General features: G+C 47.8%; 9 protein-coding genes across 9 annotated transcripts; 5 read left to right on the top strand and 4 right to left on the bottom strand.

The window, feature by feature from the left end:
- Positions 1 to 385: 385 nt before the first annotated feature.
- Positions 386 to 1,376, top strand: FSUBG_7918 (uncharacterized protein; the record flags this gene model as incomplete). Its single annotated transcript, XM_036686272.1, has 2 exons — positions 386 to 854; positions 1,102 to 1,376. The coding sequence occupies 2 exons, from the start codon at positions 386 to 388 to the stop codon at positions 1,374 to 1,376; spliced, it is 744 nt and encodes a 247-aa protein (XP_036536596.1).
- Positions 1,377 to 1,530: 154 nt separating this feature from the next.
- On the bottom strand, positions 1,531 to 3,144 carry FSUBG_7919 (uncharacterized protein; the record flags this gene model as incomplete). Its single annotated transcript, XM_036686273.1, has 2 exons — positions 1,531 to 3,054; positions 3,103 to 3,144. The coding sequence occupies 2 exons, from the start codon at positions 3,142 to 3,144 to the stop codon at positions 1,531 to 1,533; spliced, it is 1,566 nt and encodes a 521-aa protein (XP_036536597.1).
- Positions 3,145 to 4,445: 1,301 nt separating this feature from the next.
- On the top strand, positions 4,446 to 5,567 carry FSUBG_7920 (fatty acid hydroxylase superfamily; the record flags this gene model as incomplete). The annotated part of the gene is made up of 1 exon (XM_036686275.1): positions 4,446 to 5,567. The coding sequence occupies one exon, from the start codon at positions 4,446 to 4,448 to the stop codon at positions 5,565 to 5,567; it is 1,122 nt and encodes a 373-aa protein (XP_036536598.1).
- Positions 5,568 to 6,177: 610 nt separating this feature from the next.
- On the top strand, positions 6,178 to 10,107 carry FSUBG_7921 (uncharacterized protein; the record flags this gene model as incomplete). Its single annotated transcript, XM_036686276.1, has 1 exon — positions 6,178 to 10,107. The coding sequence occupies one exon, from the start codon at positions 6,178 to 6,180 to the stop codon at positions 10,105 to 10,107; it is 3,930 nt and encodes a 1,309-aa protein (XP_036536599.1).
- A 137-nt stretch (positions 10,108 to 10,244) lies between these two features.
- FSUBG_7922 (uncharacterized protein) lies at positions 10,245 to 11,477 on the bottom strand (the record flags this gene model as incomplete). Its single annotated transcript, XM_036686277.1, has 4 exons — positions 10,245 to 10,644; positions 10,692 to 11,077; positions 11,123 to 11,190; positions 11,237 to 11,477. 4 exons carry the CDS (start codon positions 11,475 to 11,477, stop codon positions 10,245 to 10,247), a joined length of 1,095 nt encoding a protein of 364 aa, XP_036536600.1.
- Positions 11,478 to 14,168: 2,691 nt separating this feature from the next.
- On the bottom strand, positions 14,169 to 17,017 carry FSUBG_7923 (uncharacterized protein; the record flags this gene model as incomplete). Its single annotated transcript, XM_036686278.1, has 4 exons — positions 14,169 to 15,427; positions 15,472 to 16,011; positions 16,385 to 16,644; positions 16,683 to 17,017. 4 exons carry the CDS (start codon positions 17,015 to 17,017, stop codon positions 14,169 to 14,171), a joined length of 2,394 nt encoding a protein of 797 aa, XP_036536601.1.
- A 1,264-nt stretch (positions 17,018 to 18,281) lies between these two features.
- Positions 18,282 to 20,087, bottom strand: FSUBG_7924 (sugar transporter (hexose transporter); the record flags this gene model as incomplete). Its single annotated transcript, XM_036686279.1, has 4 exons — positions 18,282 to 18,482; positions 18,544 to 18,692; positions 18,758 to 19,834; positions 19,892 to 20,087. 4 exons carry the CDS (start codon positions 20,085 to 20,087, stop codon positions 18,282 to 18,284), a joined length of 1,623 nt encoding a protein of 540 aa, XP_036536602.1.
- Positions 20,088 to 21,406: 1,319 nt separating this feature from the next.
- FSUBG_7925 (alpha-l-fucosidase) lies at positions 21,407 to 22,432 on the top strand (the record flags this gene model as incomplete). The annotated part of the gene is made up of 1 exon (XM_036686280.1): positions 21,407 to 22,432. One exon carries the CDS (start codon positions 21,407 to 21,409, stop codon positions 22,430 to 22,432), a length of 1,026 nt encoding a protein of 341 aa, XP_036536603.1.
- A 689-nt stretch (positions 22,433 to 23,121) lies between these two features.
- Positions 23,122 to 24,207, top strand: FSUBG_7926 (glycoside hydrolase family 2 n-terminal; the record flags this gene model as incomplete). The annotated part of the gene is made up of 1 exon (XM_036686281.1): positions 23,122 to 24,207. One exon carries the CDS (start codon positions 23,122 to 23,124, stop codon positions 24,205 to 24,207), a length of 1,086 nt encoding a protein of 361 aa, XP_036536604.1.
- Between the last annotated feature and the right edge of the window lie 314 nt (positions 24,208 to 24,521).

The following is a 24,521-nucleotide window of genomic DNA, read 5'->3' on the forward strand; positions in this document are numbered from 1 at the left end:
CTTTTGAACACCTGTCGGCAGTTTTGTTGTTTCTCTTTACTTCGTGCCTAGTTACGATGAGCGTGTTAGGCAGTCTGTAACTTTGACGTAGAACAGTCTACACCAAGGTAATGCAGATGTGATTCTGCAGTTGTCTTGGCTGCAAATTTCAGATGACAAAGACTAGAATCCTACCAATAAGTAAAGGTTCCATGAGCTAGCACGGTGCTCAAAGAGGCAGGTGATAAGATGACAGCCTCTCCAATTGGTCTTTGTTGCCACGCCGCATGGCAAGGCGCAGCAGCCAGACAGTCATTAAAGATTCCCCACTGAGCTATTTCTCACTCCATCACCTTAAAAATAACCTTAAAATAAGCTATCAGAACCTCCTATATAACTAATCACGATGCCGACTGCCACTACATATTTTGGCATTGGTCTCATCAACAACGGTCCACTGACAACGACATATACGCCTCCCGCAAGCTGCATAACTGCAACGACGGACCAAATCTTCTTCGCGCATCCTGACTCTATCACAATCGGTTACGGAGCCCCAACATGTGAAACTACTTCGATGGGGAAATGTCTCCCATCCGGTTCCAATTATGACAAGTTGTCCTCCTACCTCAACGATCACGGAGGTGAAGATATTATTGACTATTATTCTCCTGACATCGCTTGTCCAGAGGGCTGGACTACAGCTGGCACCTTGGCGCATGGCAACCAAACTGGTTCAGTTGAGAAGAGAGGCGTTTTTACGCAGACAAGGATTGCGCCGCCAGGCGTGTCGTTCATTAATCCCATTATGCTCGTGGAGCGAGTATGGCTTGATGCACTGACTCCCTCTGAGACGCTGGCATATTGCTGCCTAGGTATGTCCCAATTCCTGACTCACTATTTCGCGGTCTAACTTTACAACTGGCTGGTTTGCTGCAAAGGGAGGAAGTTGCTTCTCATCCATCAAACCCTTGAGATCAGCAACATATACAGAAGTCTGCAACACGCACCTCGGTCAAATGGCCGCACGTTCCGTCTATACGGTAGAGTCAAGCGATGTGTCGGAATATATATCATCGGTGGTAACGGCGGAGCCAAATCCGAAGATTTTTCCGATGACAGCTTTGCAAACTCGGGCGTATTTCCAGTATGACGAACTTGCGGTTGTTAGACGCTTTCCTGCTGTGAAGCTTGTATACAAAGAGTCGGATATGAAGCTAACTGGGGATAGAGATGAGAGTAGCGATGGGGAAAAGAGCGGCGATGATAAGAATGATGACGCTGGGGATGAGGATGAAGATAATGGAGCCTCGAGTATGCTGATAAGTGGTGGGCTTTTATCCATTCTTGCGGTGTTATTTAGCATGCTCATCGGCGCTGGATTGTTTATCTTTTAGTTGTCGTGAGGGTCATGAACGTTGATATTACATATGAGATATAAGAAAGCTAGCTTTGGAATCCCATATATTCCCCTCGAAAGTGTCCTACACCATTTTTGCATCCGCAGAGCTACAAGATAAAACCCCGTCAACGAAATCCATAGAAATTGAACTACTCATCGCCAGACAAACCTGAATCCGACGACACAACATCCGAAGAGACACCATCCTCATCATCATCCGAGTCTCCAGTACGTTGACCAAAAGCAACATCAAGAAACTCAGCGATGTGCGACCCATCCTCAGATTCAATCTCAGAAGAATCCTCATCATCACTATCCTCCTCCCGCTCAACCTCCGCAAAGAACCTTCTACAAAACTCCCCAAGCGACCCGGTCTTCCGAATAATATCCTGGTGCAGAACCTCCCGCTTCTTCTCAGCCGCCGCTTCATCATATTTATCCCCGTGTATCTTGCGCATGTTCTCATGGACCCGCGCAAACACCAGTTCACACGCGTCAAGGTCTTCGGCACGGTTGGTTTCGATATAACTATCGTCCTGTCTGGCTTGCATGGTTGGGTTCAGGGGGACGCGTTGTATAGTCTCGCCTTCTTTTTGATAGCCGCATGTTTCGATGTAGAAAGATGTGAGCGTCGTTTTGCTCAGGGCCGTGAGGATTTCGACCCATGTGCCGGACTCGAGGTATACTCCCATTAGCACAACATCTCGCAGCGCCGTGGACCGTTCAAAGAGCGCTATAAGTGTTTCTCCTGTTATAGACAAACTCTGTAGGTCCAGCACTTCCAGGGTCAAGGGTTCCAGGCTTGATGAATCCAGCACCAGCACATCAGGTCCCTTGGCCTTGAGAGTATCCAAGTTTGTCGCGAGTGGTATCAGTTGTCGGAGGTATTTGTCGAAGATCTGATTAGATTGGTTATACCGAAATTCGAGGTCTTCGTCTTCCTCGGTACAGTGTCCGTAGTGAACACTCAGACGCTTGAGCCGTTTGAAGAATGCTTTTGGAGAGTGAGGTCCCCCATTGTCGTCGTCCCGGAGAAAATGCCCAAAGTCATACGCGAGAGGTAAGGAGAGTTCGAGTTCTTCCAAATTCTTGAGCCCAGATCTGAAGAGCGCTGTTGCCAAGGACTCGAAGAAATTCTCAGTGTCCTGAACCCAACAACAACTGTTCATACCTGGGTCATCAAAGTCTTGGCTGTAACTATAAGGAATGTCCTCAAAGTTAAGCTTCAGGATCTTGAGATTCGTAAATCTGGGTAATGCACTATGAATCACAGCGCCCATTCGTGCAATGTACTCAAGGTCCTTGTCTCTCTCCTCAATGACAGGCTTGTAATCTTGGAAATCATTCGGACCCCGTATTTTCAAGCAGATTTCTAGACGGCGTACAATTTCGCGGAATTGGTGATGCTTTGACATTTTTACAAGACGAGCAGTGCCGGTGACGCCGTTGCTGGTCACAGCGGTTACGCCCCATCTCGTTATGACACTGCCGGAGTAAATGATGGCGTGCTGAAAAAGAATGGGCGTGACGATCTGGTAGAACAGAAGATTTACGACACGTAGAGATGCTAGGTACGAGCGGCGCTTGATCCCTGCTATCTCGTGCTGGCCTAGAGGAGGGTCGTATCCACCGAAGTGATGACGCTCGTAGCCATCGTGGAGGTACGACACGATCTACATGCGGTCAGCATCAGGATGAGTACTTGACAGATAAGTACAAACTTCATGGAGAATTTCAAGTGGCAACCTCTCAAGAGCAGACATGTTGCTCAGACTCCTCTTAGGCTGTAAAGATAAGCGAAGTCGTGTCATGAACGTGTAGTGATAGCGGGGCTATTCCGGAAATCGTTGGATCCTTTTTCCGGCACTTCTAATTGGCGGACCGACATGGCTGTAAGCCAAGGTACGTACAGTACTTGACAGAGGCGACATGGACTCGACATTTGTTCTTTGGATCAGGTAACACAAGTATTATTCTCATGTGACATGAGGCCAGCGATCGATCTGTAGCAAAATTTGTCAGCTTTAGAGGGAGGGAACACAGCCACTGACGTTTCAACCCTAGCCACAGAACCAGCCACGGCGTTTTCGTACCAGAGCCAAGCTTTGTCCCAACAAAATTCTGGCATTTGACAGTTTCCCACTTAGAAAGGAACCAAAAGAGGTTGCATCTGCCCCGTAACTATTTGCTGTACTAGTTCCAGTAGTGGGACCATGTGGTCGGTAGCGTGAGCCGACCCCGAGCACTATTTGAGTTTAGCTTGCGATGTGAACTGTTAGTACCCGCAATGGAGCGCACTCTATTTTGCCCTTCTCTAGTATGAAATGATGCCCCTCGCTTTCAAGGGCTTGACTGACACGTGCTATGACAGAAGGTGCAACGAAGATTAGATCCAGGGTTGCTTTGATGACGTGGATCGTCACGTCAATAGTAATGGAAGGACACGAAACCCTCCGAGCTTCAACTGGAACGTTCGATTAGGATGTGGCAGACAGATTTGCGCATGGGCCATAGGCCCGAGTGGCAAGGGGACAAAGATTCTCAGCATGTGCGATATCTGGATTGCTCAAACGGGTTCTGGTCACGATGATGTTGGTATAGGCCTTTTTCACCTAGCAAAAGGGAAATACGGCGATATTTGCGCATTCCCTAGTAAGGCTGCCCTTGAGCAGTCGTGCGTCGTGCACATTAGATCGATGAGACGTTATGACGGAGGCGATGGAGTACACCTTCAGCTGTCTATGTGCCAGTATGCGCTATGGTGCATGATCAGGCCAGTGTTGATGCCCCTCCCCCATCACACCCATCGCAAACCAGTACCGAATTAGGGGTGCCCATTGACGTGTGGACTGATGATCTGCAGAACCTCGGCAACTCTAGTCCTAATTGACTAACACGGTAGTCCAAGTTTAGCGACAGAGGTGGAGTCCACTAAACAACACAGAAACGAAGAACCATATTTACATGTGGCAACCAACGAACTATATAAAGACCAAACCCAACTTCCTCAACGGACCAAGATAATCGAATCCCATCTTCGCCTTTGTTTTACAATACACGCAAAATGGCTTCACGATCCTCAACCGCCGTGTACGAGTCCAACTCGTCACGACTCGATGCAAATCCATCAACCAGCCTCAAGTCGAGGCAAAATCCGAAAGACTCTATGAAGTCGACCTGGCGTCGCGCCGATAAAAGCAACTGGACATTGTCGCACTGGTTCTTCGAGATCCTGGGCATCCACCCCTATACCCTCGACAAAAAAGTACCCGTTCATCAGAAGCGAGATAAAGTTCCTTATACACCTGAGTGGCAGCTGCACCGTTGGGTGCTTGTGCATGCACTCATCCCGATGGCTTTACACCACGCCTATGTTCTATACACCGGCCATAACCTTACACCCATCCAAGCATATATCTTCTACAGTCTGGCCTTTAAGGTCACCGCTGTGCATCAACTCCATGCTCTTCGTCGAGTAGGCCACCAGACGGGCTTTTTGGATGGTGATGTCCATGAGAGAGATGGTGTGCCTGATGTTGGCGTCACCAAAGTCGTCAAGAGCCTCCTCGCGACCTCTAGTTTTCGCCCAGTCTTTACTGTCTTCCTCAGCTACCGTACCGCCCAGGCCCCTTCGTCCATCAACTTGGTTTGGCTACCACTTGAGATTGGCCTGTACGGAATCGTGCTTGACTTTTGGTTCTACTGGTACCATAGACTCATGCACGAGGTCGGCAGTCTCTGGAAATACCATCGCACTCATCACCTGACCAAGCACCCCAACCCGCTTCTGACACTCTACGCCGATTTCGAACAGGAGATCTTCGACATCGCCGTCATCCCGCTCGCAACATACTTCTCCCTCAAGTTGATGGGTATGCCCATGGGCTTCTACGAGTGGTGGATCTGCCACCAGTACATCATGTTTACCGAGGTGGGTGGCCATAGTGGCCTGCGGGTCTATACATCACCCCCCGGCACACTTAGCTGGCTGCTTCGTCTGCTCGACGCTGAGCTTGTGATTGAAGACCATGATCTGCACCATCGAAAGGGCTGGAAGACGAGCGGAAACTATGGCAAGCAGACCCGCCTGTGGGACAAGATCTTTGGCACTTGCATTGACCGGATAGAGATGAAGGACTCTAACATGGATTGGGAAACAACTGTTGACCTGCCGATCTTTTGGTAAACACTTGACGATAGCTTATGACTTTGAGAACGTGCTGGGAGATATTCGCAAGTTTCTGTATGGTTTAGATACATAGATGTCGAAATTCTATTATTAGTATGCCCATCCATTAAGGTTTCAAGGTCAATCATCGTATTCGTCTTGTATGTGTGACACGAAGCGCCCGGTATATAGTGCAGATGAAAGAATGAGCCCTGTGTTAAAATACTCGCGATTTGTGAATTTTCGCTGCTGACAATTCCCCTCATCTCAAGCTAGCGGTGTGCCTCATAGTGAAACCCAATACTCGCGCTTCAGGGTACAGAGCTTTTTTCCCTCTCGAGACCTCATTAATTCTTCCCTTTATCCATTGACAAATGTGTTATCCAATCCTGCTTTTTGCATTATATGACGCAATGCTCTAGGCTACAAGCTGCAATTGGGTTAAAGAGTACACAAACGGCAAGTCTTGCGTCACTCCGTGCCGTTGGCCCCCAATTTCTCAGGATTACAGGGTGCTGATTTCTCAGGCGTGTGAAGCAAGGGCTTATATATCAGGTTTAAGATACGAAAATAGGCGGTGACAATCTGCTGTTCTCGGAATATTTCCAACTTTAATTAAGGTTACGCGATGACTTCCCCGACGTTAAACCATAGGCTGCAGCCTCGACTAGAGGGAGACTCTGCTGAAGAACAACGATCGCCTGGCAACACGACAGAAGAGCAGCCAAACATTCATCAGCAGAGAGTAACCCAGCCACCGTTTTGGCTCAGCAAATACGCACTGGTCATATTCGCCCTCATCTTCGCAGCCCTCGCTGCATCGCTCATCACCCTCAAATGCGTTTCCGATACCAAAGACGGCTTCCCTCTCCACTTCTCCTCCAACGAATACTCTTGGACGTACGGTCCTACAGCCGTGCTCATAATCGTCTTGAGCTTCTGGAGACGAGTCGACTACTATTATAAGGCTGCTGAACCGTGGAGGGAACTTCAATCTGGGCCTGTACTCGGTTCCAGGTCGCTTCTGTTGGACTATGTGTCACCATTCCAGCTCCAGAGTGTATACCGAGCTTGCGAATTCCGTCATTACCGTGTTTTCGCCACAATCATCTCATTCTTTCTACTCAAAAGTATCATCCTTGTTTCCACTACTTTATTCGTGGTTCAGCATCCGTCGCATGCTGAATCGGTGGATATCACGTACGAAAATACTTTCGACGCTGCTAGTACTTGGGCCTCTTTCGGTTTGCCATATTTTTATGGGAACAGGAAGCCGAGTCCCTTCTTAATCAAAGGGGAAAAGGTGTATTTCGATGGCGGCTCGGACAAGCCTGTCTATGCGTACGTGTCTCGTCTCAGAGGCGATGTGGTACGTGATTATGCTTGGAACACCCAAGGTGGATTCGTAACCCAGAGGTTCAAATCGACAGCATCGTCACTCAACGTGACGTCTCTCGCAGCACCGGTCGACTTATTTCTTCCTGTTGTTAACTGCGAAGATGCAACGTTAACTCTAGATCCTCCCACCGACCAAGGCTCGTACTACATGTGGAACTCGTCCACGTGCTCAACGGGAAGAAACAGTAGTTTCATATGTCCTGACTATAGACCTAATAGCTTGAATAGCAGCCGATGTGCTAGCCAACCGTGGGCATATACGCTTCACCGCATAAACTGTTCAGAGACCAGGCCCCCGGATGATTCAAAAGCAAATGGCGGGGGGGCTTCTGATGTACGATACGCCATCACAGTCGCTAACCACAACATCCCCTCCATGATCGATAACTATACAGAATTGGCAGGAATTAAACTCAACAACCATTCAGCCGTTCTTTGCAAGATTGGCTACAAAATGGTTTCGGTCACTGCAACTCAGGATATGCTCTCGAGCAATGTGTCTCTGACCCCAACCTCCAACTATGGAGAAGGAAGACAGTTACACAACTTGACGAATTTCTCACTGTCCGAAATGCTTATGACAGATCTCGAAGTAGCGTCTTCGACTCTTGTCTACAATGAGAATGTCCCCCGCCTAACTATTGAATCTACCAAGATGAGCCGCGATTGGACTGCTAGCGAAGCACTATTTCAGTTGATGGCTATCAAGTTAGGAGACGAGTTCCGACCTGACGTTCTTTCCGTACCGTCAACCCTGAGGAAGATGTCAGTCGAGATTCTTGAAGGGCTTCTCAATGAGATGGCTCGTCAGTCACTGCTCGTGAACAAAGCTACAAACAGTACAGGTGATGGTCTCGTCAGCAGCCCACGGCTACAAATGAGTAATGTGACAGTTTGGTTCATGGTTTCAGGCTTTTCATTCTTGTCTATCGTCTGCCTGCTCTTACTGTTTGTATCTTCTACACACTGCTGGTTCTCTGCGATGGGTGGCTCTATTGCCGGTCATGCTGCTGTTTTGGCCAACAATCCTTCACTGCAGAGGATCCTGCAGAGCTCGGGTGGATTGAGCGAAAAGAGTTTGACTGAAAGTATAAGAGACGTGGAGTTCACCATGACCAGCGCCAGTGGTGGTGTTCGGATACATGAAACGGGGAAGAACAGTCCTTCAGATGACCGAGAACGTCTGGCCACCAATGCCAAGCGCTGGACACCTATAGCTGGGTCATTGTATTTCATGACGGCCACTATCGCCATCCCCTTGCTTGCAATCGGCGCACTTGAGCTCCTCCAACAACTATCTAATCAAAGACAAGGCATTTTCGACATAAACAGAACAGACTCCTCCACCATTTCAATTACACGAATGGCCTCCACGGCGATATTCTTTCTCATATCAACAATGGTCAATAGTCTTGACTTTGTCATAGCGACTTTTGCCCCGTACAGTGTTCTTCGATCAGGAAGTGCTCCTGCAGAAACAAGTATTTTGTTTCACTTGCTATCCGTATCACCGTTCCTGATAGTACTCAAATCACTGAGGGCTCGTCAGCCAGGACCAGCATCTTCCAACGTTTCATCACTCTTGGGCAGCCTCCTCACAATCGCCTCATCGGGTCTCTGGACACTCACGGGACCTGTAAATGTCGAGAGATCGATGACAGCAATCGCAGGGAATTGGCGTACATCATGGTCTGCCTTCAGCCAGGATGACTCTGGTGCTGCAAAGACACTGAACCTCATTCGGCATGGAGGGGCAAATTCCTCAGTTGCAATTTGGCAAGACGTGGTACTGCCGAGTATAAGCATTGCATTTCCTGACTCTTCTATGCCTGACACGATGGCTCAATCCTCCAGCTACACTTATAGCGTCGGGGCGTTGCGGCCCTTCCTCAACTGTACCGTGGTCCCGGCAGAGAATCTAGTTATGGATCCGTGGGTCATGGCTATTTACTACGCATTGGACGGGGGTCGTATCGGGCACTCACGTGAGAAAACCATATGGGCTAACTTCACCGCTCCGGTCGGTTGCAAAGGCCATGATGTCAACGGGAAGTCTTATGTGTCATTCAATACGAGTGTGAAGATTGCGGATCGAGAAGGAAAATCCTATCATGATAGGTGGGTTGGTAGTTACTTGGATCTCAACCTAACCGTTAGTGACCCCGGTGCTGACTGTCCCTCCGTCGGCATATTCTTTGGAAATATGGGAGGCAATGATACCTCGGCATGGAGCATGACAGCCTTGACTTGCACTCAGGGCATCGAGCAAATTCCAACGAACATCACGTTCAAGGGCGACCCAGCTCTTGGGGTAATCGATGAGAAGCATCCTCCACTGCTAGCTCGAAAGCAAGCTCGGGAATGGGTAAACAGCACCTCAGGGTCATCGGCGCTTAACTACAAGCTTAAGCATTTTCTCGATGACCATCTGAAACTCTATCCGACTCACAACATTACCGAGCAAAAGCAGGACTGTGATTCATTTTTCAACCACTTGATATACGGTCCGAACGCGGCAAAGAAAGAAGAACTCCTCGGCCCTAGGAATGTCAGCAATCTGATTGATGCTGTGCAAAAGGGCTACAGCGAGTACATGAGATATCTCATTGATCTCAACTTCCGAGCAGACGAAAAGACCCCCCATGACGAGCTTGTCAGTGCTTTAGCGTCTCCATCTCCAGCTGGGGAGGCAGTGCCACCTAACACGGAAATAAACGGAACGATGCGCCAATTAATCACCCGCTTTGCCATAAACCCAACTTCCAAAACCATTCTCCAAGTCCTACTAGCTGTCATAGCTGTTCTGAGCCTCGAAAGCTATCTTCTTGTCAAGATTCGCGGTACACTTCCCCGCGATCCTTGCAGCATAGCCAGCACGATGGCATTTCTGGCTGGATCTCAGCTGTGCGATCGAGATTCGGGCATTATACCGCAAGGAGCTGAGTACATGGCTGATGGACAGCTGAAGAAGGCTTTTGATGGCTGGGTGTTTAGTCTCGGGTGGTGGCAGAAAGGAGAGGCTTCGGTGGAGTCAGAAGAGCGGAGTGATGATGCGAGAACATCAGGAGATACAGATCCTCAGAGCGAGACACGGGAGGGGCAAAGGACTCGTGGAAGATTTGGGATCGATGTTGGGCGTGCGAGTGTTTCCAAGTTCTAGTTGGTACGAGGAACCCATAGCAGTCTTCTGTGGACAATGAACTGAATCTTGTAATCTTCATATTCACATGCTAAAGACATAAATCTCAGGTCGCTTCTATGTATGCAGCGCAAACTAAAAACTCAATTGGTATCACTTCAAACATTGCTTCGCCTCATTGCCTCGGGTATCTCAGTAATGACCTGCTCAACATCCGTCTTGACATAAATCTGTCGTCCAGCCTCACTTCCCTGTCCACTATGCATACTTCCCTCGCCTCCGACTATCTGACTTCTCAGCGCAATCTCATCATCGAACCGTAGTCTATTCCCTTTTCCCCCATTGGAGATTGTTGGGAAACTCGATCTGCTTTTACTACCGCCTTTGAGGCGAAGATATCGTAAGAACGACTTGAAGCTGGGTAGACAGGCTGATACAATGCCCATTGATGGCTCGACGGAGGACCATATTGCTACGGTGCCCATAGCCCATGTGTTGTCGGCAGCTTTGGCGAAGACGTCGAGATAGTATACTCGTACTGCACTGGCGATGCAGACTCTGTATAGTGTTAGTATTATTCTGGGGAAACAGTCGTGGTGTCTTACAAGCCTCCAAGCGCCAAGATACCAAACACAGCTCCCTTCTTCTCTCTACTCATCTGAAGCTTGAGTACCTCTGGCACCGGTATCAACAGCACGATGACGTTGGTGAACAGATTGATAATGGCCAGAATGACGAAGAACCGTGGAACATCAATGCATGTTCCCTCAGTGCCTTTAAACTGTGTCCAGTAATGGCTCACAGGCGTACAGCCCAAGATCATGGTGAACAGGAATATCACGGGATATGATGCCACCAGAAAGGTACCGAACCAAAAGGCGATCTTGAATGAGAGGCCGCCTCGGCTGAATATTCGTCGGTAGAACAGAAGGATCGATACTTTTGTTGTAAAGACGGATATTGCGAAGAAGTGAGTGTAGATGTATGAGAGCTAATAATATTAGTATGAGAGGTTCAATACATAGTGTTGACAAACCTTGGAAACCTCAACCATCTGATCTATCGTAAGTGCCCAGACATGCTTACCAGCGCCAGCTTGGCCAACTAAGAATATTAGTGATTACCAATCACATGAACGGATAGAACTTACCAACTACCACCATAGCTGCAGTAGCAGCCACAAAGACCCACGATATAATAATAGCATAGTCATCAAGACTCAGCCCATAAACCTGCTGCGTGCGAATCACAATGCGACCAGCCAAGAACAAAGCAGAGATGAGCAACAAGGTAAGAACAACAGCAGCATTCTTGGCCTCACTATTAGCCGAGAGATCTATCCCTTCAGGCGGTGGGCCAAAGATGGCAACTACCAAAGGGTCAACCTCCATTGCACACAAAAACAAAAGCTAATAAGCACGGCCACTTAAACTCCCCAGACGGGGGAGACATGGGGCTTTTTAACAGCTACGGTAGTGCAAATCATGATACAAAAAAGCAAGGTGAACCTCGTGATTAGCAGTGGGACATATTTGTTGCATTGCTCCATATTATACAGCGGGCTCGGCTACCATTATCAGGGGGTCAACTCGTCCGAAACGAGGGCGGGTCTTTTTCAAGGGTGAACCTCGTGTGTTGCGAACGAGAGTCTTGGTATCGATTTAAGTTTCGGATTATGCATAGTTTTAGGAAATGCGATGACGACGTCGCCGTTTTTACTCTGGGTATTTCGCCTCTTTTTGTCAAGGTTGAGGTTATTCATGGTAAGGTTGAGGCAAGGTTGAAGGATATCACCGTCAACAATCAGGTGGTGCCGGTATTACCGTCTTGTCCTCGAATTGCCGGGTTTCATCTTGACTACCCCTAGCACAGCTCCATTGGGCAATTCCAACGTGCGACTGACTCGAGTTTTCTCAACGTTACATTCGCGACCTTGCGGAATAACGGCGGTGCAGTTCTTATCAACCATGACCCCAATCAAGATCCCTGTCTCGGCAACGTGGCTTTTGTCATTATATCCACAATCAGATTGAGATTCTGCACCTGCTCTTCTTGAAACAGACAAGTCTTAGCTATGAAAAGGCATGGAGTTCGTCGCAATTGCCGCGGTGATAAACTGGGGTTTCCTGCTGTTGTCCCGCAGAGCAAGGATGTTGAAGATGGTGGACCAATCGGTAAACGGCATTTCATGACTGATAACGGTGCTTCAAACGATTCGAGTTAAAGATCAACGCCAAGAACAAAGACTCAATAGAGTTTGTCTCATCTTGGCGGGAGGCGCGCTGCCCGAAAGTATATGCAAGAGATATCAACGTTGGATACGACCTGCACCGCATTGGGCTATTCGTGACGCCTGATCTGCGCTATAATGGCTGGATCTATAACTTTGTGCTTAAGCGAAGGTTAATCGGGAAGGTGATTCTGAATAGGAGGGATATAAATGCTGCTTTCAGGTTTGAGCAAGTCATCAGGTGATGAGGATTGTTTGTGGGAGATGTGATCGGTGACTAAAAGAGTGGTCCGAATGGTAACTGCCGAGTGATCTTTGACGCATGCAATTGCAGCTTTTGTGATAGATGACTCGCGATAGAGGATGCATATGACATGGTGTTGACCCTGATGGCGAGATATAGATCTTGGCGTGCCGCTTGATCCAGACCTCGGGAAGTCGCGGGTATTGTGTTTTAACGGGAACGAGACTTAACGAGTAGCAAGATTCGGTCTCAGGGCTGTGTCGGGCGTGGAGTTGAGAAATGCACAATGTTGAGTGGAATGAATCGGGTATATGGCTTGTAGTTTGAGAGCTGCTTATTAACAATCTGAAAAATCGGCTTCATGGTCTAGAGGTATGATTCTCGCTTTGGGCAAAACCCAAAAGCATTGCTTGCGAGAGGTCCCGGGTTCAATCCCCGGTGGAGCCCTTTCTTTTCCACAATTCTGCAATCTTTTTTATCTCTTTTCGCTTTTTTTTCGCTGCAGTTCCCTTTAAAGAAGGATGTTCCTTTTTCCCTTGGGTCTCGTTGGGTCCATTCCTGTCACCGTTAACAAAAGGAGATATGATTAGAGGCTATTATACTGCACCTCTATTTCTCTGTTGATAATAAAGGGTCTTTTACACGCACATAAATCAGTAAGCATTTACTGGGAAAGACCAGTCATATAGCCTCAATATGCTTTTTAGCGAAGCGTCTCATTGGATCAACTCTGAGTTCAGCTTTTGACTTTAAGGCGTAGACCAGTAAGAGCGAGTTGCAGCGGTGGAAACTTCACGAAATAAACATGCAAGATGTATTATTCACCTCTGGCAGAATCCCTTGAACAAAGATTTCGCTGACCTACAAAAGGAACCTTCTCACTAAGGCGGCTCAAAGGGACATAAAGTTCGCGCGTTCTTGTGATATAAAAGGATGGTTTCTCACTTTCCCGGCCTAATCAAAGTTCCCTTCAACGTGCGCCAGAACTCATCCCCTCAGACTTGTATTACTTTCGCCAAAGCTCCCTTAATATTTCTCGCACGTAATGATCCCTCGCGACTCGGACCGTGGCTCAACCGCCGGGTTGCACATCCCAGCACGACCAGTCCACACTGACACCAATGCGACGCCATCGAACGCCTCCCTACAACGAGGACGGTACACTCTCGTGCAGCCACCGAAGTCTCTCAGAGAATGGACAGATCGGAGGGGCAAGCCATATCCCTATGGAAGATCGTCTACACCTCTCGTTTGGCGATCGTAATAGGACATGGCCCAAGAGGATCCTGAGATTGGATATGAGCGTTTATTGATCTCCGGTGGTAAGTCCCCTGATAAGCAAATCTGTAAGCAAGATTACTTACTGTCGTTTACAGGACGTCATATAAGGTGGTTGCATGCTGGGCGCGCGAAGTGACGATCACACTGCCTTCGACCAGCATCGTCTTGATGTTAGACAAGGGGCCGAAGATAAATACGTTGAATGGATCAGACAATAGATCAGTATTACAAATTATCAATTTTGGAGTGGTATAATGATCAATACAACGCTGTGCGAAACCCAATATTCCAATCTGCCCTGTGCCTTACTCTCGAATCATCATTTGCCTAATACATGAATCCGTGAATCCTCATCGTAAAGAACGTAAAGAAAATTGCGCTGATGAAAAGACAAAGCATCGCAAGCGCCGAAACAACCCTTGATCGTCCATCGCACTTCTTCTTCGTAGTCAAACCACCCTCCTCTAAAGAAGCAAGCTTCTTCTCCAAACCCGCCCGATACTCAATCTCCTCGTCCCTCTGCGCATAGACATACGAAACAACACTCTCATCAGTGAAATGATCAGAAGGCTTAGCATCCCTGTCCAGCACAAAAATCTCATCCTCCAAAAACTTCTTCACACCCTCCTGCCAAGGCGTCTTCTTGATAAACAAATTGATCATCTCTGTGCAGCCCATAATAGCATTCCTCGCGCCAATCATCTCATTAAACGTCGTGACATCCCTCGGCGCAGGATCCTGTTCACCGTCTTTATCATCGTAGTGAGCATGACGATCACCGTCTTGGTCGTTGTATGTGTGGAAGCAGAGAATAGAACCCCAGTCACCGTAGGTGTCAGGCTTGAAGCGGATATATCCCGCGGTGTCGCGCTCAATCAGATCGGACGGGTTGCGCAGGCGGCGCTGCGTGTGGCCTAGGGCGTACGAGTCGGATATCATATGGAGACAAATACCGAAAGCGCGTTTGCGGATGTTGGCGTCTTTGTATTTCGGTGTTGTGGCGAGGATGAGATCGCGGAGGGTGTCAGATTTCGAGGGGATGGTGTCTTTGGTAAAGAAGCCGGGTAGAACGTTATCGAGAGTGTCGTCTTCGGAAATGCCTTGATCGCCGCATGCAAGCTTGTACATGACCTCCATCCACGTAAGAATGTTCTTGCGCGTCTTCTGCGGTTTCTCACCCATCACTGAGCCCATACCGTGGAAGAACTGGAGATCTCCCATATGCGATCGCTTGATCATGCATTTCTCATCGCCGAACTTGAAGGCGTTTAACCACTCGACACCTAAGCCAAACATGCGATTATCTTCGGTGACGTCTTCGAAGAGTAGACAGGAGGGATCGTCGTTCCAGACTACGCCGCGGAAGAATTCCCATTGTTTGTCGTTGATGTTGTTGTAGACTGTTCCGCGGGGGAATGTCATGTCGGATTCGATAAAGGCTGCTACGACGATGCTTTCGTGGACGGGGAATTTAATGTCCATTTTTGTCGGGAACGAGACACCGACACCAATGTCGTAGTTTGCACGGAAATCATCGTTCTTGGTGGTTATAGACTTTTTCGAATCCATGCGAATCGTTACATTCGCTAATCTGTCAGCGGCCTCTCAATAACAAAGGCTCAAAACATACCAGTCAAAGGACTCCCCCGCTCCTGAACATCCGTAACATCAATCTCAAAGACCCTGGAGCAATCCTTGACCTTGACATGGTTCTTGGAGAGCGGCATAGCAGGACACTCAAACTCGAGCGTGAAATTCCTCCAGCCCTGGCCGTATCTCGCTTCATACGTGACCCATGCTTTTGAACCTCCCCAGCTCGGTTGCGCGAGGTAGATGGTCTGTTGAGTACCAGCTTCGATCACATTGAGGGGCTGGCGTAATGGCCAGTTTCCGCTCTCGAGGCCGGAGTCTTCGAGGAGGAGATCCTCTGAGGATTCGTTGTTAATTTGGACGCGGCAGGAAAAATCCATCGAATTATTTGTGCGGTTGATTTGTCGTTGGTGTGGTGAGATGAGGTAAAATGGGAGGAGAGCGGTTGGTGATGGAGGCGCAAAATGAGTGACGATTCTGCAGGCGAATTTGAGATCGTGATGCAAACCTTGGCGATCGACGATGACGTCGTTCGTTTTAGCCGCGTCTGACGTGAGAGCCTGCAGCGGGGCTTTTGCTCCTAGCCAATCAAGACACGTAATCAAAACGCGGGGCAGGGATTGATGCCTCAGCCCTGAAGATCTTCGACAAGCATGTCTTTCAGAAGCCAAACAATACGAAAAGGTTGACATTGCAGCAAAGCATCTCTACCCAATTTATATATAATAGTTTTTTTACATTATATTTCAAGGAAGATCAGATAAGTACTTCTCAACATATTTTGGAGTTTTAAACAATACTAAGGCTTGTTTGGATGGATTTGCCTGAATTTGGAAATTGCTGCAGGGTAGCAATGGCAGCAAAGATCCCTGAGGTGCTTCCTCAGTCAGTCGGCGCGGCGTAAGATTAATCCGGGATCTCCTCAGCGTGACTCGCCCTCTGATTCAACTTACCTGAAGCACTCATATCGGCCATTGGCAGTTCGTCAACAACAGTCTCTGAAGACGTGAATCGCGATGCGACAACACCACCTCCCGTGATAAGGCTTGATGGCATCGAATCAGCCACCTGCGCGCGACCGCTCGAAATGCCTTTCCACATTATACACGACGAGGCCTGAGCGATCGAGCGATGCCTGATGAACCCTCCCACGTCCCACCCGCGTCGTCGACCCATATCGTTTGCTCTGACCGAGAACGTCGACGACTGGTTCCTGCTAGCATGTGCATATACCTCTACGGGGCTTGCTACATGGGCGCGGTAGCCTCTCTCTCGCGCCCTATTGAGGTTCTATGACGCTGTCGGGAGACGACAGTAGGCGGAAGCTCGGTGCGGTCGGCATAAGCCATCGCGCTTACACCCGAAACAACATTGTCGGCCAAGACAACGTACGATTCTTGGAGGGAATATCCTCCCCAATTGATCCGTCTGCTCCTGACCACGAGCGCCTTCTTTGTCGCCGCCAGCTCCATGTCCCTTTTGGCCGAATGCACTTGCGATCTGCCCACTCCAATAGCGATTCCACGAGGTCCAATAATAGCACCGGCACACCTGTATAGAATTCGAACGAAAGGCTGCCTGTTCATGGTCCAAAGTCTCGGATACACTTTATTCGCATCGATTGTCCTCGGAACGTCGCAGTCGTTAAACAACAGGACCCATAGCACTCACGGCTTTGGTCTTGCTGCGGTACTCGTAACCACGTCTACATACATCCCGGAACTTCACCAATTAACTCATATCCATAATAATCTTGCAGCGACATCATGTTCTTAATCTGTTTTTTAACATGCCCTACTATATTCCACCCGTAGTGCCCAAGCTTGAGTATCCATTTAACTGCGACCTCATCTCCACATCACAACCCTCCCTGTCCCACTCAGGTCCACCAAAAAGAATAGCGCTTCCTCCACTTATCAAGACGGGCAAAAAACATACAACAGCGGGGATTCGCTGGTCGTCACCGACCCAACTACTAATCCGCCGGTTAGGACTATGGGAGAGCATCCCGTATTTTCCACTACCTTTGGTCGTATGTGCTAGAAAGAGGTGACATTGGAGGCTATATAGATACATTGTAGGCCCTGTCAGTGTTGAAGGCTAGGGTAAACTTTACGAGTCAAAGCTCGCTCATTTATGGCCAAGACATACACGGAGCAAGAGTGCATCGCAAGTAAACTGATCGATCTATCGTCAAGGTCTTTAGTTATCGTCCATACACTCCATGCATCATCCTACCCATAAATAGTCCAGACTATTAATCGATCCCCATCTGGTCAAGGGAAAACGCATTAACCACAACGCTATTGCTGCACCACATACCCCGTCACTTCCAGACCATGTACTCTTCACCAATTCCATCACCTTGTGCGCTGATGCAAATTCATACAACAAGCGCCTTCTGATGATTTCTGCGTAGGGTATATCAGTGAGGTCAGGAAACTCGTGCGCCATAGATAAAACAATGTTGAAAGTGCCCCGAGTGCTTCCTTTGTGAGTGACCAGGTTCCAGAAGAAGCCAAGCACACGGTTCACGCTGATCCTGCACCAGCTTTAATACCGTCTGCAAGAGTAGTAAAATGATTCCTAAAAGCCTCATTCGCCCATGAGAGCTTCATCACATGCTCCGTTGATCAAGCTTCTCCCCCAGTCTGGTCTTCAGACGGTGAGATCCGATTGATCTTCGGGTAGGCCCATAGCTTAATGATGAGCTTTGAATCCCTGGCAATTGACAATATACAACGTTGGACGTCAATTTCTCAATTCCTCCACCTCAGTATCGAAGCTGTAGGACAAGCGTAGAACTAGCTCTCCTTATGTGTACACAAGACCCAGATGAAGCCACCATTGCTAGGCTGAAGTGTTCTCGTTAGCCTCTTTGCGCTTTTCCTTCTTTGCAATCTGTAACTTCTTCGACATCTTGACAGGGTTTACGCCAGGCGTTTCAAAGACAGTATCGATCTCCTCCAAAGAAAGATGACTGAACTCAGGAAAGAATTGCCAAGTAAGGTAGATGCACACAAGATCGATTCCAATGAAAAGGAAGTAAATCTGACACGGAAAGTTAGTCTCAGGATTACAACTGAACGAATATCAAGGGGGATTGGCCTACCTTCCACTGCCAGGCCTGAAGTGCGTAGGAGACGCCATATGTCATTATAAAGCCGAAACAATTCAGGAAGAATGAGTACATTCCCATGCCCTTTGCTCGCTGGGAGTAGTGCAAAACCTCGTTGGGATAGATGTTATGAAGAACAAAAACTGTAGCGTTTCGGTCAGCAAATGCCCAGCAAGACGACGGGTATAAGAGAAGAAGGAGTTCTAACCAAAAAGTCCATTGCAGATGTTGAATAAAAAGATGAACGCCACTGTCGCAATACCGGTCGAATGCACACTAATACCGTTTGCATATAAACCACCCGTGACAGAAATGAGACTCGGGAAAAAAACAAAGATACACATCGAAAAGATGAGTAAGAATCGCCTCGTAACTCTATCAATGAAGCTCGAACCAGCCAGAGTAGCCAAATAAGATGCGACAGTGAGACCAACGTTGATACTGAGCTGCTTTTGTGAGTTGGTGATTCCGACAAGTGTCAAGATGCCAGCAAAATAGTAGCCGAGCATACCACTGCCGTTACATTGCTGAAAGAAACTGTATAGGAAGATAATCCAAAGGCGGCGACGGGAGGCTTTGGTCGTCCAAAGAACTCTAAAATCCCAGGGCTTACTCGTCATAAGCTCCATGGAATCCTGTATCTGTTGGATCTCGGCTATGACAACCGGGTCATCGACACTTCCGGAGACAGTCTGATAACGGGAAATGACCTGACGAGCCTCATCGATCTTGTTCTTAGCAACGAGATACCGAGGTGACTCAGGGGTACAAGGGTAGACCAAAAGCGCGATAATAAGAGGCGGCACAATCTGAATGATCAGTGGTAACCGCCAGCTCCAGTTATTTTCCATATAAGAGCCCCCCAAGACGATACATGCAATGGCGATAGAGCCAATGCTGTAGCATGCACAGTAAAGACCAACAGCTAACCCACGATAGCAAGCTGGGGCCACTTCACTCATGTACATCGGACCACAAGTCGCTGAGAGGGATGCTCCCATACCGGCGAATAGACGACCTACAATAAGACAGGCTCTGTTGGGCGCAACAGCCTGCAGAACGCAAGCAACGACTAAAATCGAGCTACCAAGGAAGGTCACGCCACGTCGGCCGATCCAGTCTGCTAGCCATTGGAAAGGACTTGCCACAGCATTGCCAATAGACATGGCAGCGAGTATGATGCCAAGGCCGCCGCCGCTTACACCAACGTCAAAGTGTTCGCGAAACGAGGGGATGGCATTGATGCTGCCAATGACGTTCCCGTCAATAGCAAAAGCAGCACAGCCTATGAATTGTTAGTCAGTTATTGAGAGAAACATACACAAAGAGTGTTGAATAGTACTCAAGCCCTGGATTAAAATGACAATAGCCAAACGAAAAGCGGCTTTGGACTTCCAAGTAATGGCATTTTTGGCCATCTGCTCAAGGTCAATGGTGGTGAGCTTGGATTGGGCATTCTCGATCTGAAACTCCTCCGATTTCAGTTCAAGATGGCTGTTCGTTGCATCTAGAGCCTGGGGTTCTTTGCCAACGGCCATGATGAACGGTGTTTGGCTCAAAGGAGCGATTTGATGTTGATAGTTTGAAGGGGTTAGAAGCGCAAATGTAGACTAATTGATTAAAATAGAATCAAGATGAAAGGCACGGTTTAAAGGTACTGATACATATTCACCAATCTGGGACTGTCACATCACTCCACACCCTTACCCCAGATTCTCTAACATCATGAAATGTGGGCAACCAGACAAATGATGGGAGATTCAAGCCTGGCGAGGGTTAGTCTCTCTAGCATGGATTGAACATACCGACGGGTAATTAAGCTGTATCCTTACGAAGGTTTGTGATCTCGACTCGGTCGGACTACGGATTCGCTACACCTTCTAGTATGCGACGTCACGAACCCCTCGGCACTGCCACGTTAGAGTTCAACCACAAGAATATCACGGGCTACAAGCGGGCTTTGCATCTAGACGACTCGGAAGTTTCTGTTGAGTTTTCAGCAGATGGAGGCTTATTTAAGCGTCATGTCATTGCGTCGTATCCTGATGATGCAATTATCCTACGATTCCAGGGGTCGAAGCGGAGGCGATTCGTTGCTCGTTTAGATCGATTGAGCGACAACGAAACGGAGACAAATACCTACGTCGACACTATCAGGTCTTTTGGCTCTCGGATAGTTGTTCATACTACACCAGGCGGATTCAAAAGCAATCGCCTGTGCTCCGTTCTTGGGGTTGAGTGTGACGATGATGGATCTGTTGAAGCCATTGGCAACTGTTTGGTCGTCAATTCGTCATCATGCAGGATTGCAATAGCTGGTCAAACTACATTCCGACACGAGCGGCCTGAGAAAGTAGCATCGGACCAAGTTGATCAGGCTCTTTCCAGGACATGGCAAGATGTGGTGTAGAGGCACAGGACAGATTATCATAAGCTTTTCAACAGGATGAGCTTGAAGATGCACCCCGATGCTTGTCATTTACCCAACAATGAGCGTCTTCTCAATAATTGAGATCCTGGACTTGTTGCCTTGTATCATAATTACGGCCGGTACTTGCTTATATCCTCAAGTCGAGATGGATACAAGCCATTGCCGGCGACACTCCAGGGTATTTGGAACCCTTCCTTTGCACCACCGTGGGGCTCTAAATTCACCATCAATATCAATACGCAGATGAACTACTGGCCTGCTGGACCCTGCAGCCTCAGTCATGAGTGCACACTTCCTCTGGTGGACTTGGTAGAAAGACTGTCGATACGAGGTTCACATACATCGAGAGATATGTATAATTGTCGAGGGTGGTGTGCGCATCACAATACAGACATATGGGCAGATACAAGTCCTCAAGATCGCTGGATGCCTGCTACTCTATGGCCTCTGGGGGGTCTTTGGTTGTCCATCACATTGATGGATGGCCTAAGATATGATTATGACGAGGATATTCATGACCGACTTTTCAAGATTCATGAAGGTGCCGTTCAATTTGTTATTGATTTCATGATTTCTTCCAAATGCGGTTCATTTCTCGTCACTAACCCCTCACTTTCTCCGGAGAATACATTCATCTCTGAAGCGGGTACAAAGGGAATATTCTGTGAAGGTTCTACGATGGATATGACGCTTATCAGACAAGCGCTGGAACAGTTCAACTGGAGTTTGGAACGATTGTCCAAGATAGATCACCCTCTCGAACAACCAGTCAAAGATGCTTTGGCTCGACTTCCGCCATTGACCATCAACGAAAAAGGTCTTATCCAAGAGTGGGGTATCAATGATTATGTTGAAGACGAACCGGGTCATCGACATGTATCTCATCTGTATGGCCTATATCCAGGCGGATTCATCCACCCCATACACACCCCAGATCTCGCTGTAGCAGCCAAGAAGGTGCTAGAACGTCGTCTTGCCAACGGTGGCGGCCATACTGGATGGAGCCGAGCGTGGCTACTCAACTTCTTTGCCCGATTGCGGGATGCCAAAGCCTGTGGAGATAACATGGACCTACTACTGTCTAACTCTACTTTGCCTAACCTTCTCGATTCGCATCCTCCATTTCAAATCGATGGAAACTTTGGAGCATGTGCGGGGATCATCGAGTGCTTAGTGCAATCTGTCGAGACTGAGATTGATGGACTAAATGTTGTATGTGTATCTTTACTGCCGGCGTGTCCTGATGAGTGGGAAGATGGCCACGTGCAGAAAGTGAGAGTGAAGCAAGGGTGGCTCATATCGTTTCAATGGGGCTGCAAAGGGCATCTCGTAGGAGAGGTAGAGGTCTTTTGTACCATGGGAGGTGCGGACGATGTATACATCCGAGGTCCAGACCAGTTCGAACAGCGAGTCAAAGGTGAAGCTGGGCGGCAGTATATCTTTAAGGTGTAGTATGAGTAACGCTACTGCATGATGCTACGACCTTGTAATGCCTTGTGAATATTGCCTCAAAGTTTATCATGCTGAGCGACAAGTCTTATGTTTACGGTAGGGGTGTAGGATATGATAATGAATGCTTAGATACAACGAACTACTTAAGAAAGTCCCGAGAGAACGATGAATAATCTTGATCTCATGGTAAATTACGGGCGGGTTTATTAATAATGAGACCCGAATATCGCCAAAGATCCAGCTCAACAGCGGATTATTTCGTCAGGAGGCTTGCTTCACTCTTCAGCAGACTGGTTCTCCGCTTTCCCCGTTATCTTTAGCACCTTACCATATAAGGTAGTTTTCTCTCTGCAGCTTAGCGTGACGGTCTCGGAGCTGCCGCCGACATCTCCCCCGACTCCGTATCCGAATCAAACGATATATCATGACGCAGCGGGTACGGTCGCCAGAATGACAAAATTACCCGCCGGGGTTTATGGTCCGACAGAGAGATATGAATGTTATTAACCGATAGGTTAAGAATGCTTCTTAGGTTCATCGAAACTTGGAGACACTGAAAGGAAGCCGGACAACAGGACTGATGCTGCTGACTTTTGAGTATAAAATGACCAGTCTTCTGTTCATCAGGATTGTAATCAGTAACTTAAATTTCATGCCAATCACATCTACAAAATCGAGCTCAGATCACTATGTCATTCCCCAAATCGCAGCCGGACTGGAGTAATCTTAATGTCCTCCATCGAAACACGCTGCCCACACGCGCTCACTTCTTTCCGTACGCTAGTAAGGAAGACGCACTCTCCTTCGATCGCCAAAAAGCACGGATAAAACTACTGAACGGCACCTGGAGGTTCCGGCATGATATTTCCCCTCTCCAAGTTCCTGCATGGAACGCCCTCGATCCCCTTACCTGGGCCAATATCAAGGTCCCTGGTATGTGGCAACTTCAAGGCTATGGGCGTCCTTTATACAGCAATGTCAACTATCCTTTCCCTGTTAATCCGCCAGACGTTCCGCTTCTGAACGAGACAGGAACATATTGGCGGCAATTCACTACGCCCCAAGACTGGCAGGATCAGCAGATTCGATTGCGTTTTGAGGGTGTTGACAGCGCCTTTCATGTGTGGATAAATGAAGTTGAAGTTGGCTATAATCAAGGTAGTAGGAATGCCAGCGAATTCGACATCACCTCATTTTTGAAGGACACAGGGAACATCAATACTATTGGTGTTCGCGTCTACGAGCTCTGTGACGGCTCCTACCTTGAACGACAGGATCAATGGCTTCTGCCAGGAATTTTCAGAGATGTCTACTTGCTTGCCTTCCCACCAGTTTCAATAACAGGCTTTACCGTTCGAACTGAAGTTGACGGAAATCTAGCAAATGCAACAGTACATGTCAATGTCTGCCTCCAAGGGGTCGATATTGAGGATATCAATCTCGAGCTAAGGGACCCAAACGCACAACTCCTCTACGCGAAGCAGTTCAAATCCGTCGAAACTGGCACTATAGTAGTCCGAGATCACGACTTGGAGCTTTGGTCAGCTGAGAAACCTGTTCTTTACAGCTTACTCCTGAGCATGGGTAACTCCTACATCTCACATCGTATTGGCTTTCGTCGGATCGAAATGAAGGGGCCCAATTTCCTGGTCAATGGGAGACCCCTGGTCCTTAGCGGTGTGAACAGACACGAGCATCACCATCTCTATGGTCGAGCAGTGCCGTATGAAGATATGCGCGCGGATATTGTCTTGATGAAGCAGCATAACGTATAAGGCACGTGATATAAGCATTAGTAGCGGTTTCTATTAACTTAAAATAATACTCTTATTAAATTAGTTTAGGCAGTATATTAACTGCCTAATATAATTACCTAAGATAAGCTTTTTAGCCTATTTAATAATTATATTTAATATATAAAAAGGACTTAAATATATTGACTAAGGGATAAAAAGGCCTAGTTACTCTTATTATAAGTCTTTAACTTAATATTAAAAATACTTCTTAAGATATAAGCTTATATATTTATAAAAAGAATAGTTATTAGTAAAGGTTATTTATAACCTAACTATTTTATATATTAAGTTAT

The sequence above is a fragment of the Fusarium subglutinans genome (genome assembly GCF_013396075.1).
Source record: "Fusarium subglutinans strain NRRL 66333 chromosome Unknown NRRL66333_c0000103, whole genome shotgun sequence".
NCBI lineage: Eukaryota > Fungi > Ascomycota > Sordariomycetes > Hypocreales > Nectriaceae > Fusarium > Fusarium subglutinans.